Source organism: Paroedura picta, chromosome 5, assembly GCF_049243985.1.
Source record: "Paroedura picta isolate Pp20150507F chromosome 5, Ppicta_v3.0, whole genome shotgun sequence".
Classification (NCBI taxonomy): domain Eukaryota; kingdom Metazoa; phylum Chordata; class Lepidosauria; order Squamata; family Gekkonidae; genus Paroedura; species Paroedura picta.
In genome coordinates this window covers 14,968,531-14,984,075 of record NC_135373.1, presented here as the reverse complement: position 1 = coordinate 14,984,075, position 15,545 = coordinate 14,968,531, and the positions used below count along the sequence as shown (strand labels likewise).

The following is a 15,545-nucleotide window of genomic DNA, read 5'->3' as shown; positions in this document are numbered from 1 at the left end:
GAGAACTGTGACTGGCCCAAGATCACCCAGCTGACTTCCCCTGGAGTGGGGGAATCAAACCCAGTCCTCCATATTCAAGGCTGTCCTCCTTTGCGAGAACAACCCTAACTGATTAGCTCAAGGCCACCCAGCTGGGAGCATGTGCCGGACCAACGGGGGTCACTGCGGCAGCCATTTTGTGGCTGGCTCCGCCTCTGAGTGGCCATTTTGTGCCCATGCCCAACATGCTGTGTGGGAATTCCCAAAGAGCCTGTGGGCTCCCTGTCTTAAATTGCAATTAAAGTTACACATGAGCATGCGTTGATGAACAGACCTGTTGATCTGTGTTTGCATCCCTGATTCCAAATCTCTCTCTTCCCCCTGCAGTACGCCCAGCAGTGGAACCAGTACTATCAGAACCAGAGCCAGTGGCCTCCGTACTACAGCAGCTACGACTACGGGAGCTACTCAGGCACCCAGCAGGGAGGCTCCAGTGCTCAGTGATGGTCATCCCGTCCTCGGGGAGAGAGGCTCACTGTGTCACCTGCGACATTTCAGACTGTCTTGGGACCCTGGAGGGAAGCCCTCTCTGCCCTTGTCTCCTCTCTGTAGTCCTCGAGGGTAGCTGTGTTTTGACCCGTACAGCTAAAGGCATGCTTTCTTCCCTTCGTTCCATCCCCCACGAGGAAATGACATTTCTTTCTTTCTCCTCGAAAGTCCCCCCCCATCCCTTTCTGCAATTTCTTTCAATTGATAAGAAGCTAGACTTCTAAGCCTCCCACCCTGGTGTCAAGATTTCTCCAGTAGCCAGGGGCCGACTCGTAAGGCTCGCCATGGCCCTCTCTATCCGCGTCCCACAACTCTGCTAGCGACCATCAGCTCTAGGCACTTTTGGAAATGTTTCCCCACCGTTTGGTGTCCCGCCCATCTTTGAGATGTTTTTATCTGTCTTTTTTTCTGCTACTTACAAAGAGGGGGAGGATAAAGAGATGGCTGTCTTAATGGTAATTATGATTTTTTTTAGATTTTTTCTGTAACTTTTTACCGTGGGTTAGCAGCTGTTAATAGTTTCTCCGAGGTAACAATTCCTTTTTTTGCTCAGTTCAGAAGAGGAAAACAAAACAGGGGAGGGAGATCATCTTAAACGTGTAACTTTTTATACAACGTCTAAGTTTCTGTATCTTTGCACATGCTTTGTGTTCAGTTTAATTGTAATGGCTTTTTGTATTTGGAGAACAAAAAGAGTGAATATTGAACTTTAAACTGGCTTGGTGTCCTGTGTTTGTCCTTTCTCGTGTTTGCACGAAGACATCTTCCTCCAGAGCAGGAGTGGCCAAACTGGCTCTCTGGATGTCCATGGACTACAATTCCCATGAGTCCCTGCTAGTGTTCTGGCAGGAGCTCATGGGAATTATTATTATTATTATTCAATCACAGTGTCTTAAAACCCCATTAAAAGACATAAAAGCATTCCCAACATGGCAGAAAAAGATAAGTAAAAACCCGACTCCCACCCCCAGTACTAGAGGGGAGGAGAAGCAGGTCCCAACAATGTTTGCTTCAAGACCCCGGTGGGCTGGTAGATCTATCTTGCCAACCCTGGCCTCAGCCATAGACCGGGCGGAAGAGCTCCGTTTTACAGGCCCTACGGAACGTTGAAAGATCCTGCAGGGCCCGCAGCTCTCCTGGGAGCTCATTCCACTGGGTCAGGGCCAGGACCGAGAAGGCCCTGGCCGAGGCCAGGTACGCTTCCCCGGTGGCCGGGAACATGCAGGAATGACCTGCATAGGGCAATAGGCGGTCCCAACCCGCGTATGGCCTTAAAGGTTAAAACCAGAACCTTGAACTGGATCCGGACAGCAACCGGCAACCAATGTAGCTGCCTCAGCACTGGCTGGATGTGGGCCCTCCAAGATGTACCCGTGAGGACCCAAGCAGCTGCGTTTTGCACTAGCTGAAGTCTCCGGATCAAGGATAAGGGTGGGCCTGTGTAGAGCAAGTTACAGAAATCTATTCTGGAAGTGACCGTTGCATGGATCACTGTGGCCAAGTGTTCGGGGGACAGGTAGGGTGCTAGTAGTCGGGCCTGGCGGAGATGGAAAAATGCCTGGCCGACTACTGTCTTACCCTGTGTCTCTGTAGTCAGGGAGGCGTCAATGGTCACACCCAAATTCCTAGCCTGGGGTACGATGTTAAGTTGCATCCCTGCCAGGGTGGGAAAGCGTGCTTCCTGGCCCCGCCCCCTGCCTCCCAGCCACAGGACCTCCGTCTTGGAGGGGTTGAGTTTCAGGCGACTCTGCTCGAACCATTCAGTCACTGCTTCCAAACATCTGGCGAATAGTTCCGGGGGGGGGGGGTCCGGGTGGCCATCCATTAGGAGATAGAGCTGGAGTAGTCCATTGACACCTGGAGAGCCAGAGTGTAGCCACCCCTGCTCTAGAGCATCCCTGACCAAGTGCTTGCCTTGTACTGCCTGAAGACTGCCAGGGAGGTACCTTTCTACCCATAATTCAAACTTTAGTCCAAGTCTAATCCTTTGCTGCCATCAGGAATGCCTTCATGTCCTCTATTTGACAGCCTTTCAAGTACATGGGAGAGCCATCCTGTCCCCACCCCATCCACTCACTTCGCTCTCCTGTACTGCGGCCAGTCTTGTTTGCGCTCCTAATGGCTTTGCAGCATCTGAGGCCAAGTCCTTTCACATCTGATGCCAGCAGAGAATCTGGCCGGGAAATGGCAGACGGGAAGAAGAAGAGTTGGTTCTTATATGCCGCTTTTCCCTCCCTGAAGGAGGCTGAAAGTGGCTTACAGTCGCCTTCCCTTTCCTCTCCCTACAACAGACACCCTGTGAGGTGGGTGAGTCTGAGAGAGCCCTGATATAACTGCTCGGTCAGAACAGCTCTATCAGTGCCGTGACAAGCCCAAGGTCACCCAGCTGGTTGCATGTGGGGGAGTGCAGAATCGAACCCAGCATGCCAGATTAGAAGTCCGCACGCCTAACCACTACATCAAACTGGCTCTCGGGCTCTTCATCTGGGCCACAACCTCTCACTTCTCATGTGCTGCAGCAAAGGGCAGAGTAGCGACCGGATGCTTTCTGGGTATTACTCAAGCTCTTAGATTGGTACCAGTCTGTGAGCACCTTGGAATCCTGTCCCTCCCATACACAACCAGTAACCAGGCTAGCCCTTCATCAATGTAATCCCATTTTTTACCCTGCTCTTATGAAGAGTTTAGGAGGTACATTGTATTCTTTTCCTCTGTGGTTGTGCCAGCCCTGGTCAGTAGGAGACTGGCTTGAGGGCATCTAGCAGGATTCAGAGCCAGCCGGAGGTCTTCCTGGGTGAACACCACTCACCCTGGCTTGAAACAGCTGCATGCACAATCTGATTTATTTTGCTGTTGGGTCCCGGCTGACTTGGCTTCCCCATCAGGTTGTCAAAGCAAGAGTTGGTGCAGAGCTGGTCTGCCTTGCCTGCCTCTGCCTAGCAGCCCTGGACTTCCTTGGCAGTCTCCCATCTGAATACTAACCTGGGCTGACCCTGCTTAGCTTCTGAGATCTGATGCTAGCTTGGGCTAAGCCATCCCCATTAACTGAGAGAGCCACATGTACTTTCACTGCAGTGTGAGGCTTGGGCCTCAGGCCGGTTTGTCACCAGCTCTGCCATCACTTGCCTCAAGGTGGGTCAGCCACAAACCCCACTGACCCTTGTCTGCTTTCCTAAAACCTGTGGCAGCAAGTGCCATGTGGAAAGGACCACAGGGACCAGCCTTCTGCCCACTGGGGGCACTTTCTCCATTTGTACATGCTGCATTTTCCTGCTGGTGTAAACACAGTTCTTGCTTGAAGGTTCAGTAGGTCTGAGAAACCTGGTGTGATTCTCCTCCGCAAGGCAAGATGAGTTAGAACCAATTCCTCTCCTCAAAACTGTATGTGGAAGGGGGGGGGAGAGAATTTTCAATCTGCTCTCAGATTTACAGCAAGGGATTTGCTGAGTTGCCAAACTACCTGTGCATCCTTTCCCTCCCTGCCTTAGCCCAGGTGAAAGTTGTCAGTCTAAGAAATCTCAATTGGCCGTGTGTAGCTGCAAGGCAGGGAGAAGGAAGAGAAGGACTGAAGCAGCCGTTTGGGTAATTAGCCAATGCAGGACCGTTCTAGATGTAGAACAGGGAATGGAGGGAGGGGGCTTAAAGATGTAGAAGATGTTTCCTTGGCACACTACAATTCTGAGCCCTTTTCACCACCCGGTGGATCGTATTAAAACATCTTTAATATTACTACAAAGAGTTGTGGCACCAGAATTCACAAGTTGACTTTGCCATGTAGTTCCATGAGCTGCAACTTGTTTTCTGAGATATATAGAAGAAGAAGATATGTATGCTTGTGTGGTTTTTGCAACATTTGGATCCAGCTCAGAGCAGTTGAGGTGGCCTATGTAGAAGACGATTGAGCATGCTGGCATAAAAGAACACAGAAGTGCTGGTAGAGTTTATAAATTCTCAAAGACATTTTATTGAGAAGAAACAACTATGCAGAGGAGAGAGGTAGTCATATCAGTTTAATTGACTCACTGTTTTTCTTCTGGAGGCAATCTGAGGAAGTGTGTTCAAAGGAGCAGGAAGTCTCCAATTGAGCCAATCAGGACACAGGAGGAGATTATGTGAACAATATCTGGAAGTTAGAATCACAGAGTTGGAAGGGGCCATACAGGCCATCAAGTTCAACCCCCTGTTCAATGCAGGATCAGCCTAAAGCATCCAGCATAAGTATCCAGCCACTGCTTGAAGACCGCCAGTGAGGGAGGGGGAGCTCATCTCTTTAGGCAGTTGATTCCATGGCTGAAGTACTCTGAAGATGTTTTTCCAGATATAGCCAATATTGTTCTATACGTAATTTAAACCCATTACTCCGAGTCCTTTCCTCTGCTGCTCTCCTCTGCTCCTGCTCTCCACAAAGTGACAACCTTTCCAATACTTTGAGACAACAATCTCTCAGCCTCCTCCAGGCTGAACGTTTCCAGGTCCCTCAGTCTTTCCTCCTAGGGAATCATCTGAATCATCCTCGTCACTCTGCACCCTCTCAATTTTGTCCATATCCTTTTTAAAGTGATACTGCTCCAGGTGGGGTCTGACCAATGCGATATACAGCAGGACTATGACATCTTTGCGATTTTGATGTGATTCCTCTGTTGATACAGCCCAAGATGGCATTCACCTTCTTTATTGCTGCATCATACTGTCTGCTCATATTTAGCTTACAGTCCACAAGTACCTTAAGATTGCATTCAAATACCTGCAGCGCAAGCTGCAATATGTTAGCATATTTGAATTTGAATATCCTAATTTGAATATCCTAACTATACAACTCTGATGGCCCCTGTAGGATACGTTTCACATGCTGTTGCAGGGGTAATCAAACAGCGGCCCTCCAGATATCTATGGACTACAATTCCCATGAGCCCCTGCCAGCATTCTCTGGCAGGGGCTCATGGAAACTGTAGTCCATGGGCATCTGGAGGGCTGCAGTTTGACTACCCCTGAATCAGGCATACTACAGACCTGGTATATGTCAGATATTGGAAGCTAACTAGGGTTGGCCCTGGTGAGCACTTGGATGGGAGGCTGCCAATCAGGTGATGGCAAACCACCTCAGAATGTCTCCTTCCTTGAAAATCCCCAGGAGGGTTTGCCAAAAGCCACCTGCAACTTGACAGTACTTTATACCAAGGCTGCCAACTCCCAGGTGGAAGCACTGGAGAAGAAAAAAGCTGAGACTGAGGGCTACAAGTTCAATCAGAACAAGGCCCAGATTGTCTCGCATTTTCAGGATTACCACTTTCCTCAGTAGCTCCCAACACTTGTTTCAAAACAATACATTTATGTCTCACAATATGACTTTCCACATTAGTATGCAATACTTTCGCAGACAAGATGACCCTAGGTTCTAATGGCAGTTGGAGGATCCCAAGTAGCAATTGCCTATGTGTTCCCCACAAAACGCATAGGCGGTTCTCATAAGGGGGCACAACATTCTTGATCTCCAGGCAGCCAAGACACCCTTGGAGAAACTGGCCACTTCGATGGGTGGACTCTAGGGCACTGTGGCCGGCCGAAGCCTCTGCCCTCCCACGTCCCGCACTCCAGACTCCGCCATCAAAAAGTCCGCGCATTTCCTGACCCGGATGGAAGGCTAAGGGGCACACGAGAAGATTTGGGGGATGGAGCCTGGGGAGGACAGCGACCTCGGTGGGGGGCAATGCCTCGGAGTCCCCCCTCCAAAGCAGCCATTTCCTCCAGGGGAACTGAGCTCTGTACGCTGGAGAGGATCCCCCAGGCACCACCTGGAGGCTGGCATCCCCTATTATTTACCTAGATGCTCATCTTCCGGATTCAATGCTCTTGCTTGCTTGCTTGCTTGCTGTCTCCAATACTAAGAACGAACGTTCCCGGAACCAACATTTCCCGCCCTTGTTTCCCACAGCGGGGGAACTTCTTTCCTCGCTCGTCGCGGGGACCGGAAGTGCGCGTCGGAAGGCTCCCCCCCTCCCCCCGGGATCGAGGATGGAAGCGGGCAGAGACCCTCTTCGGGAGCCGCATCCTCCGGGTGAGCGGCGCTCCCTGGCGCTTGTCTTGCCTAGATATGCGTCCCCCCCTTTGGGTTTGGGCCTGGTGGTGACGAAGCCAATATCCCACCTTCGCTAGGGCTGCCAGCTCTGGGTTGGGAAATGACTTTGGGGGTGGGCGGGAGGGACCTCCATGGGGGATGACCTCCTTCGCCTGGAGATGAGCTGTAAAACAGGGGGGTTCCCCGATCCCACCTGGAGGCTGGCATCCCTGACCTTCGCTCCCTAAAAGAGGAATTCATAGCGAGCCTTATTTTTGTTTGGTTCCCTGTGCAATTTCAATTTAGTGGTTCCCTGTGCAATTTCAGTGAGGAGGGAGCATTTGAATTCTCCTACCCCCTTTTTCCCTTAGCAGTTTTTCTCTTCCGATTTTAGCTCCCTCCCCAACGGGGGGGGGGGGAGATAAGGCTGCCAGGCCTTTATTTTCTGTCCCAGTAAGCTGCCCCTGTTGAGTTTTCTGCCTGCCATGATACACCTAGAGTAACCAGTTGGGGTGGGAGTGAAGCATTGCAGATGGCTTACCTGAAATGGGACTTGAACCTTTGTTTGGAACTATGGTATCAAAATTGGTCAGAAGGTTTATTTCCCATAACTCCAAGGCAAAATAGTTTTTTTTTTCAAAAGGGACAATAAATGAAAATCCCCTGCAAAATTATATGTGTTAGCAAAAACCTGGACACCTATGCTTTCATGTAGTTCAGAGGTCTCCAATGGGGTGCCTTTGGGCACTGTAGCACCTGCCCACACCTTTCCTGGTGCCCATCAAGTGTTTCTAGACAGTATAGGGCGAGGTGGGTCATTTGCTGAGTGAAGCTTCTAATTGGCCTTTGGAGGTTTGATAGGCTGTGCTGGTTTGGCAGCAGCTGCTGCCACAGTACAAGGATCTTGGCTGTGTGATAGAAGGTAAGCTGCGGAAGCATACTTCTTCCAGCGGTCATTTTGTTGCTGCACCCACTTCACTGTGCTCCAAAAGGCTGTGAACCCCTGAGCTGCTGTGGATTGCCAGCAGTTTGATTTTGAGATTCCTCTCCAGATATTAATGTCTGTTTCTGTAGTGAGGGATGACTCCAGCTGTCTCCTCCCAAGGGTAATTTATTTAATATATTTTGATTATTGGAATTATATGCCGCCCCTCCCAGCAAGCCAGCTCAGGGCGGTTAACCATATAAAATGGGTTACAGAATAAAATATTTTTACAATCACAATAGTTAAATTAGGAAAAAACAATTTCTTCAAATTCTATTGCCAACAGTATCTAGCGGCTGCCAATCTATAATTACTCATCTCCAGGGGAGATCGCTGTAGGAGTGGGTCAATGCAGATATTTCTAGTCAGTGGCTCCAACCAAAAGCCTGGCGGAAGAGCTTCGTCTTGCAGGCCCTTTGAAACTGGGTCTGATGGGTCTGCAGCTTTTCAATTCAATTCCTGGCTCTAGTTTTCAATTCCTGGCTCTAGTTGAAGCCAAAAGTATGTCTCAGGGGCTAGGGATGGCCAACCTGTTCATATTATTTGAGCACAAAGTACTTCAAGGAGTATATGCAGTCCTTTGGGGGATAATTCTGGGAGCTTTACACACCCACAATGTTGTATATGACAAATGCAAGCATTTCTTCCATCTCCGCAGGTGTTAATTCGTTGAAGAATGTGGAAGAAGGGAAACTAGATGGCCCTGCTGCTTCAGAGACTCTTTTTTCGAATAAGACTGGATTTACTAGACCCCTTTGCTCCGCACAAGAGACAGCAGAAATCCCCCAAAGTGGCAAGAGTAGTGCTATGTCATTGCAGGTCTCCCATAGGGCTGAACCAATGGCAGATGTCTCACGATCATACGACTCTGACCCCCGCCGGCAGCCCCTGTGGGGGGAGGAGATGTCTGGAAACCCGGCCCCACAGAGCAGCCCTTCAGACAGAAATAGAGTTTCTAAAACATCCCGTCCCAAGGAAGAGCAGGGTTGGAATGCAGGTTCCACTTTTCAATTGGACAAGTATGGATTCCCCAGTGTGCTCTCTCCCTTCGCTGTGTGGGGTGAATTAAAAACAGGAATCTCAGGTACAGGTAAAATGACTGGAACCTCCAAACCAACCCTCCTGGGTAATGGGAAGCTTGAGATGGTGCCTGCAGCCGATGATCCCCCTGAGGAGGAAACAGAGGAGGAGGAGGAGGAGGAGGACTATGACATCAAACTCTCCCACTGGCACAGTCGAAAGCCAGAGTCTGTCAACTCTGAACGGTCCCCTCTTCAGCCCGCCAAGGACAACGATCCCGCTTTGCTAGCCATGTTCCATGCTGTGGCTAGCAGCCATTTGGCAGTACGCAGCCAGCAGAAGGATGAGCCAGACTTCACGCCTGCGCAGAAGCTGGATATCTTACAGGAGCTGTACCACACCAAGCCCCTGGTCTTCCTAGAGCGCTTCCGCACAGCCCTGCAGGAAGACCACCTGCCCTGTTTCCGCCACCTAGCCGGCAACTACGAGGCAGACTTCTACTGTGCTGAGGTGCGCCGGGCTGGCCTGGGCAAAACACGCCACACCCGGGTGCGGAACAAGCGGTATGCAGCTCTACAGCAGCTCATTCGAGGTACAGAGGCCGTATCTCTTTGTTTTGTTCTCACAGCCGGAGGGGATAGGTGGTCTCTTGGCAGAAGCCAGCACTCCTGTGGTTCTGTCCCTAGCTTTGCCATTGACTTCCAAGTACTTCCTTTCCCGACTTTCTGAGATCGGGCTAGCCTGGCCAATCCAGATCAAGGCGAGAAACAAACAGAGGTGGTTTGCCATGGCCTGCCTCAGCCCTGGACTTCCTTGGTGGTCTTTCATCCAAATACTAATCAGGGCTGACTCTGCTTAGCTTCTGAGATCTGATGAAATTGGGCTAGCCTGGGCCATCCAGTTCTGGGCCAGATGGGTCTCAGACTGCCAAACTAGGTGTTAGGGAAGGGGCTGTGGCTCAGTGGTAGAGCATCTGCATGTCATGCAGAAGGGCCCAGGTTTGATCCCTGCTAACTCCAGTTAAAAGGCAGGAGGTGATGGGAAAGACTTTGTGTGTGTTCATTTGTGTGTTTATAAACACCTTGCTGATACTGCTAACTCCCTGTCATTAGTAACTGGTACCTCTGAAAACACAGGCTCCATTTATGGAACCTTCGTGACTAAGAGCTGCTGATAGACATCTTCCACTTCCATGAATCTGATGAATCCCCTTTTATAGTTATCCAGCAGTCAATGGCCATCCCTGTGTCTTGGGGGAGGGCTGTGGTTCGGTGGTAGAACTGAGAAAGTTGCTGCCTGTCCATGCTGGTAATATCAGCTTTGACAGGCCAAGGGTCTGATTCAGGTGGAAGCCGCCATGTGCGCGATCCAACTGAGACAGGCACGCATGGAAGGTTCTCACAACCTCCCCACCAGCTGGGAACCTCTCCCAGCTTTGTCCCAGGTGTTGCAGGCCGCTCTCTCTGCCCCTCTGCAGGTGGGGAATACTTCAGTGACGAGCAGATGCGCTCCCGGGACCCGCTGCTCTATGAGCATTACATCGGCCAGTACATGAGCGACCAGGAATTGGAGGAGCTGGAAGGTTGCAAGCGGGAGGCCGCCTGCTCGCTGTCGGGGGTCCTGTTGGACTCCTATCAGGAGGACATCATCCAGCAGAGGCTGCAGGTCCAGCAGGAGCAGGAAGATGCCTGTCTGGAGGAAGAGGAGGAGGAGGAAGAGGAGGAGGCCAACAGCCATAGCGACAACGATGAAGGTGGGTCAGGAGGGGACAGTGCCATTTCCTTACCACTGTGGTGTGCTGGTAAAGAGCAGCTGCTTCCAATCCAGTGATCTGGGTTTGATTCCCTGCTCCCCCTCATGCAGCAAGCTGGGTGACCTTGGGCTCGACTTTGTCCCAGGTGTTGCGGGCCAGTCTCTCTCTGCCCCTTTGCAGGTGTGGAATACTGTTCTGACTGAGCAGTAGTATCTGGCCTCTCTCAGGCTTCCCTCCCTCACAGGGTGTCTGTTGTGGGGAGAGAAAGGGAAGGCGACTGTACGCTGCTTTGAGACTCCTTCGGCTAGTGAACATCAGCATACAAGAACCAACTCTTTGTCTTCTGTTCTGACCGAGGAGTAACATCAGGGCTCTCTCAGCCTCACCGCCCTCACAGGGTGTCTGTTGTGGGGAGAGGAAGGGAAGGCAAATGTAGACTCCTTCGGGTAGAGAAAAGCGGCATATAAGAACCAGCTCTTCTTCTTCTACCACATACTTCATTTGCATACTTTCATTCCTCCCCAGTGAGGACCCAAAGCTGCTTGTCTTTTAATTTTTTTAATCAGAAAAAATTTATTGCTTTTTTAAAAGAAAAAAAAAACTAAAACAAAGAAATAAAAAGGGGAAACAAAGCTGAAAGGATCAGCAGATGCAAGATAGAAACATATTGCTTAGTTAAGCCTTTCAAAACCTTTTTACTGTTGAGAAACCACTGAATCATTCTTCAGGCTTTGAGAAACCCCAGAGGTGGCACAGTTGTGCAGAATGTGGTTGGGAAGCAGAGCTGTGGACACGCCCACCCAGGGCCCCTCCCCTTTGCACCCCCTCCAGGCCCATCATTGGCCATTTCAGGAGTGGAGGGTATATGCTCATATCATCCAATTAATTTTTAGCAAATTTAAAAAATATATAAAAATTCAAAATATATAACTCCCACCCATTCGGGAAACCCTTCCAGGGCTGTCAAGAAACCCCAGGGTTTCATGAGACCTAGTTGCAAAACCCTGCTCTATAATTACAGAAGAAAAAAAAATTTTTTTTCTATCTAACAAGAAAATGTCCCCCTTTAATCATCAAAGCCGCAAATCATGATTCAATCCCCCCTTCCCTTCATGCAAAATGTCTATAAGGGACTTACAGCAATAGAATCATAGAATTGGAAGGGACCTCCAGGGTAATCTAGCCCAACCCCCTGCAGAATGCAGGAAACAGTCACAACAGCCAAGCACCTACACAATCCCATCTGTCAAAGTTCACAGAATTAGCATTTCTGTCAGATGGTTATCTAGCCTCTGTTTAAGAGCTTCCGAAGAAGGAGAACCTCCCACCGCCCGAGAGGCCTGTTTCACTGAGAAACCACTCTAACTGTGAGGAACTTCTTCCGGATGTTTAGCCAATAGTTCTTTTGGATTAATTTCAACCCCTTGGTTCTGGTCTGACCCTCTGGGGCAACAGAAACAACTCTGCTCCATCCTCTATGTGATAGCCCTCCAATCTTCTGACACTTCAGCTGTTCTCCAAGAAGTGTCAAAAATAATGGACAGAGGCTCAGAAATTACATCTGCAAGTTCTTTGAGCACCCATAGATGCAATTCTTCTGGACCACAGGACTTTGTTTTATTTAAGGAAACTTTTTGCTCATGAACTAGCCCTACAGTGATTTTAGGCCAGAGTTCCCATCCCTCATCGCGTGGAATGATTTTCCCACGTTGAGCACGATTCCCCTCAGAAGAGGAGACTGAGGAGAAGTAGGAATTGAGCAGTTCAGCCCTCTCTTCCTCACCTGTTACAATGTCACTTTCTGGTCCCCACAGTGGTCCTATATTGTCCCTATTCTTTTTCTTACATTGAACATAAATAAAGAGCCTTTTTGTTGTTGTTGTTGTTATTTTTAGCATTTCTCGCTAGCCTAAGCTCATACTGAGCTTTAGCTTTTCTCTCTACTAGCATTGGTTATTTGTTTATATTCCTCCTTGGCTATAAGGCCTTCCTTCCATTTCCTAAATGAGACTATTTTAATTAATTTATGCTTTGATTTTTAGCCCATACTCCTGCAAATGACTCGTGATGGGTTACGACATTCATACCCCCATTAAAATCCCCACTAAAACCCCAATACGTGAATTAATCCAGTAGTGAAAGAGCCCTACTCCCCACCCTCCAGACAACCCCATGCCTTGGGGGAGGGGAATAGTCCCATTGCCTGCTCAAACTGTGTGGGCTCACGATCTTCCTCATCCTGGCCTCAACTAAAGACCTGGTGGAAGAGCTCTGTTTTACAGGCCCCGCGGAACTGTGATAGCTCTGTCAAGGCCCTCAGCTCTCCCAGGAACTCATTCCACCAGGTCATGGCCAGGACGGAAAAGGCCCTGGTCAGTGTTGAGGTCAGGCAAGCTTCCCTCGGGCTAGGGACCCCCCGCAGATTAGCAGCCGCAGAGTGAAGAGCCCTGCGGGAGGCATGAATAAGCAAGTGGTCTCTCAGGGATGTGGAACCCATGCTGTGTATGGCCTTAAAGGTTAAGACTAGGGTTGGGTGCTTCGCCACCCGACGCGGCCGGTCTCTCCCAGCTCAGCGAACGCCGCACCTCGGGGGGGGGGGAGCATGGGTATCAGCATGCCAGTGCGCTGACACCTGCCCCCCCCCCCCGTGGCGCAGCGCTCACTGCATCGGGAGAGACCAGCCGCTTCGGGCACCCAGCCTAGTTAAAACCAAAACCTTGAACTTGATCCAGGGTGCAAACGGCAACCAATGCAACTGCCTCAGCACTGGGTGCATATGGGCCCTCCAAGGTGTTCCTTTGAGGACCTTCGCAGCTTCATTTTGCACCAGCTGCAATTTCCGGGTCAGGGACAAGGGCAGGCCTGCATGGAGTGAGTTGCAGAAGTCCAGTCCGGAGGTGACCATTGCATGGATGACTGTGGCCAAGCGATCCAGGGACAGATAGGGCACTAGTAGCTGTGCCTGGTGCAGATGGAAAAACACCGTACAGGCTGCTCCTTGACCTGGGCTTCCATGGACAGGGAGGCATCCAGGATCACCCCCAGATTCCTGGCCGAGGGCAGGATGTTAAGCTGCCCCCCAGCCAGGGAGAGTAGACACACTTCCTGATCTGCCGCCTTCCTGCCCACCACAGGACCTCCATCTCGGAGGGGTTGAGTTTCAGGCAACTCTGCTCTAACTATCCAGCGACAGCTTCCAAACATCTGGCAGGTATATTCCGGGGGGTGGGGGGTCCGGGCGGCCGTCCGTCAGGAGATAGAGTTGTGTGTCACCCGCATACTGGTGACAACCCGGCCCATAGCTCCGGACCAGCCGGGCCAGAGGGCACATAAAGATGTTAAACAATGTAGGGGAGGGGGGACAAGGAAGTTGGAAGGGACATGGCAGCCTCTGTGCCCAGTTCCGGAGAAAGGAGCACAGCCACTGAAGGGCTGTCCCCCAAATCAAGGCCCCATTGAAGTGGTGGGCCAACAAGTCGTGGTCAGCCACACCAAAGCTGAAGAAGAGCTGGGTTTTTTTATACCCCACTTTTCACTAGCCAAGGAGTCTCAAAGCAGCTTACAATCACCTTCCCTTCATCTTCCTGCAACAGGCACCCTGTGAGGTAGGTTAGGTTCAGAGAGGTCTGGCAACATTGCTCTGTGAGAACAGAATTTATAAGCTCAAGGTCACCCAGTTGGCTGCATATGGAGGAGCGGGGAATCAAACCTGGCTCCCCTTATTAGAGGCTGCTTACCTTAAACACAACACGAAGTCTAAATCTGGGCATAAGCTTTCATCTGGTTATGGTTTCAGTTCGTGATATGTTTCCCAATGTTTGGATTGGGGACAGTGGGAGAGGCTAGAATGGAGCCCCTCAGAGGAAAGGGAGAAGATTACAGACCAGGTGGAGTCTGTCAGGCGAGTGCATTGGGGAGGTCCAGGTCCAGTTGCAGGCTGGGAACCTGGACTCTAGTCTTATGTTTTGGGGAATACCAAAGGGATTTGGGGAGGTGCGAAGAACCAGGAGCTGAGCTACTCTCATATCACTCAGCACCATTGCACTGTTGTTCTTCACCAGCTATGGTGTCCAACTCCAGTTCGGACGACTGGGTACCCAACACGGAGGAGAAAGCCTTCCTACGGGAGGAATTCACGAGCCGCATGTACCAACGATTCCTTGATGGCAAAGACCGGGATTTTGACTACAGGTAAAGCAGGAATTAGTGGGGGCCAGGGTGAAAGGGTCCCCATGGTTTACTGTTCTGCCAGCCAGGGAGCAGCAAAGGGCTGGCTTTGCCGTTGGCTGCCCGTCAATGGATTGCTCAGCCACTGAATCTTTAGCTTCACCCAAATATTCAGCTTCACTCAGGCATTCAGCTTTGCATGAGCTGACTGCCTGAAAAGCTGTGAAGGCAGTCAGCATGGAGGCCCCATCCCCCCTACCCTCCTAGCTTTAGGGCACTGGGGGCACTTCTGGAATACCACACACACACAGACACACTTATGATCTTGGCCCTTCTCCTATAGTGAGGTGGACGAGAACCCCGACTTTGACAACCTGGATATCGTCTCTCGGGACGAAGAGGAGCGCTATTTTGATGGAGAGGAACCGGAGGAGGCCGATTTTATGGATGCTGAGTAGAGGGACCTGCAGCCTGAGACCGTAGCCCTGATATGGAGGTGGGGGGTCCACCAGGATGTAACAGTGGGGGGGGGGGCACACTCGGGTCTCTCTAGCCAGTTGGCACGACATTCACTCTGCTGAGTCGGATGGAAGTGCCCCATGGGGCACAGAAGTATGGATCTGCATTGCAGGGAGGAAGACGGTGGAAGATATTTGTCTATGATGTCTGTAGCTTCTTCTGCCCCCAAGATCTCCCAGCCCTGAAGTTGCATTCCAAGTTGTTTCCTTGTGGCTAGTAGAGCGACAGCTGTCTGCATCCCAGGACACCTCTTGCCCAAGAAGATGCACCTTTTAAGGGATCTGGCCTCTTTCCCTCCGGCAGTGCCGATTTCTCCTGGGCCCATAACCACAGGAGGCAGGGATGGACCTCCCCTGGGGGGTTGGGTCAGAATTGTAAGTCAACTGGTGTTACTCTATTACTCAGAAGTGAGCTGAATCCCAGTGGGATAGAGGTTGGAAATAAATAATCTTTTGAGTAATTGCAAGCCTCAAATCTGTGTGTGTGTGTGTGTTTGTGTGTCCGTCTGTCTGTCCCCC

General features: G+C 50.7%; 2 protein-coding genes, 1 long non-coding RNA gene and 1 other non-coding gene across 6 annotated transcripts in view; 3 read left to right on the top strand and 1 right to left on the bottom strand.

Annotated features, from left to right (window-relative positions):
• The window catches only part of HNRNPUL1 (heterogeneous nuclear ribonucleoprotein U like 1), a 34,334-nt gene extending 33,092 nt beyond the window's left edge, over window positions 1-1,242 (top strand). For all 3 annotated transcript variants that reach the window (XM_077336601.1, XM_077336600.1, XM_077336599.1), the window contains exon 15: window positions 367-1,242. In XM_077336601.1, coding sequence (XP_077192716.1) covers window positions 367-483 — 117 coding nt within the window. In that variant the 3' untranslated portion in view covers window positions 484-1,242. The remainder of the gene's footprint in view (window positions 1-366) is intronic.
• A 3,226-nt stretch (window positions 1,243-4,468) lies between these two features.
• On the bottom strand, window positions 4,469-6,428 carry LOC143837110 (uncharacterized). Its single transcript, XR_013230919.1, has 2 exons — window positions 6,349-6,428; window positions 4,469-4,651 (listed from the first exon to the last, which is right to left on the bottom strand). It is a non-coding gene; the product is annotated as an uncharacterized LOC143837110 (long non-coding RNA).
• A 31-nt stretch (window positions 6,429-6,459) lies between these two features.
• On the top strand, window positions 6,460-15,501 carry CCDC97 (coiled-coil domain containing 97). Its single transcript, XM_077336598.1, has 5 exons — window positions 6,460-6,583; window positions 8,227-9,180; window positions 10,066-10,341; window positions 14,403-14,532; window positions 14,852-15,501. The coding sequence occupies exons 1-5, from the start codon at window positions 6,541-6,543 to the stop codon at window positions 14,964-14,966; spliced, it is 1,518 nt and encodes a 505-aa protein (XP_077192713.1). The 5' UTR covers window positions 6,460-6,540; the 3' UTR covers window positions 14,967-15,501.
• TRNAD-GUC (transfer RNA aspartic acid (anticodon GUC)) lies at window positions 9,536-9,607 on the top strand. Its single transcript has one exon. It is a non-coding gene; the product is annotated as a tRNA-Asp (tRNA).
• Window positions 15,502-15,545: the final 44 nt, after the last annotated feature.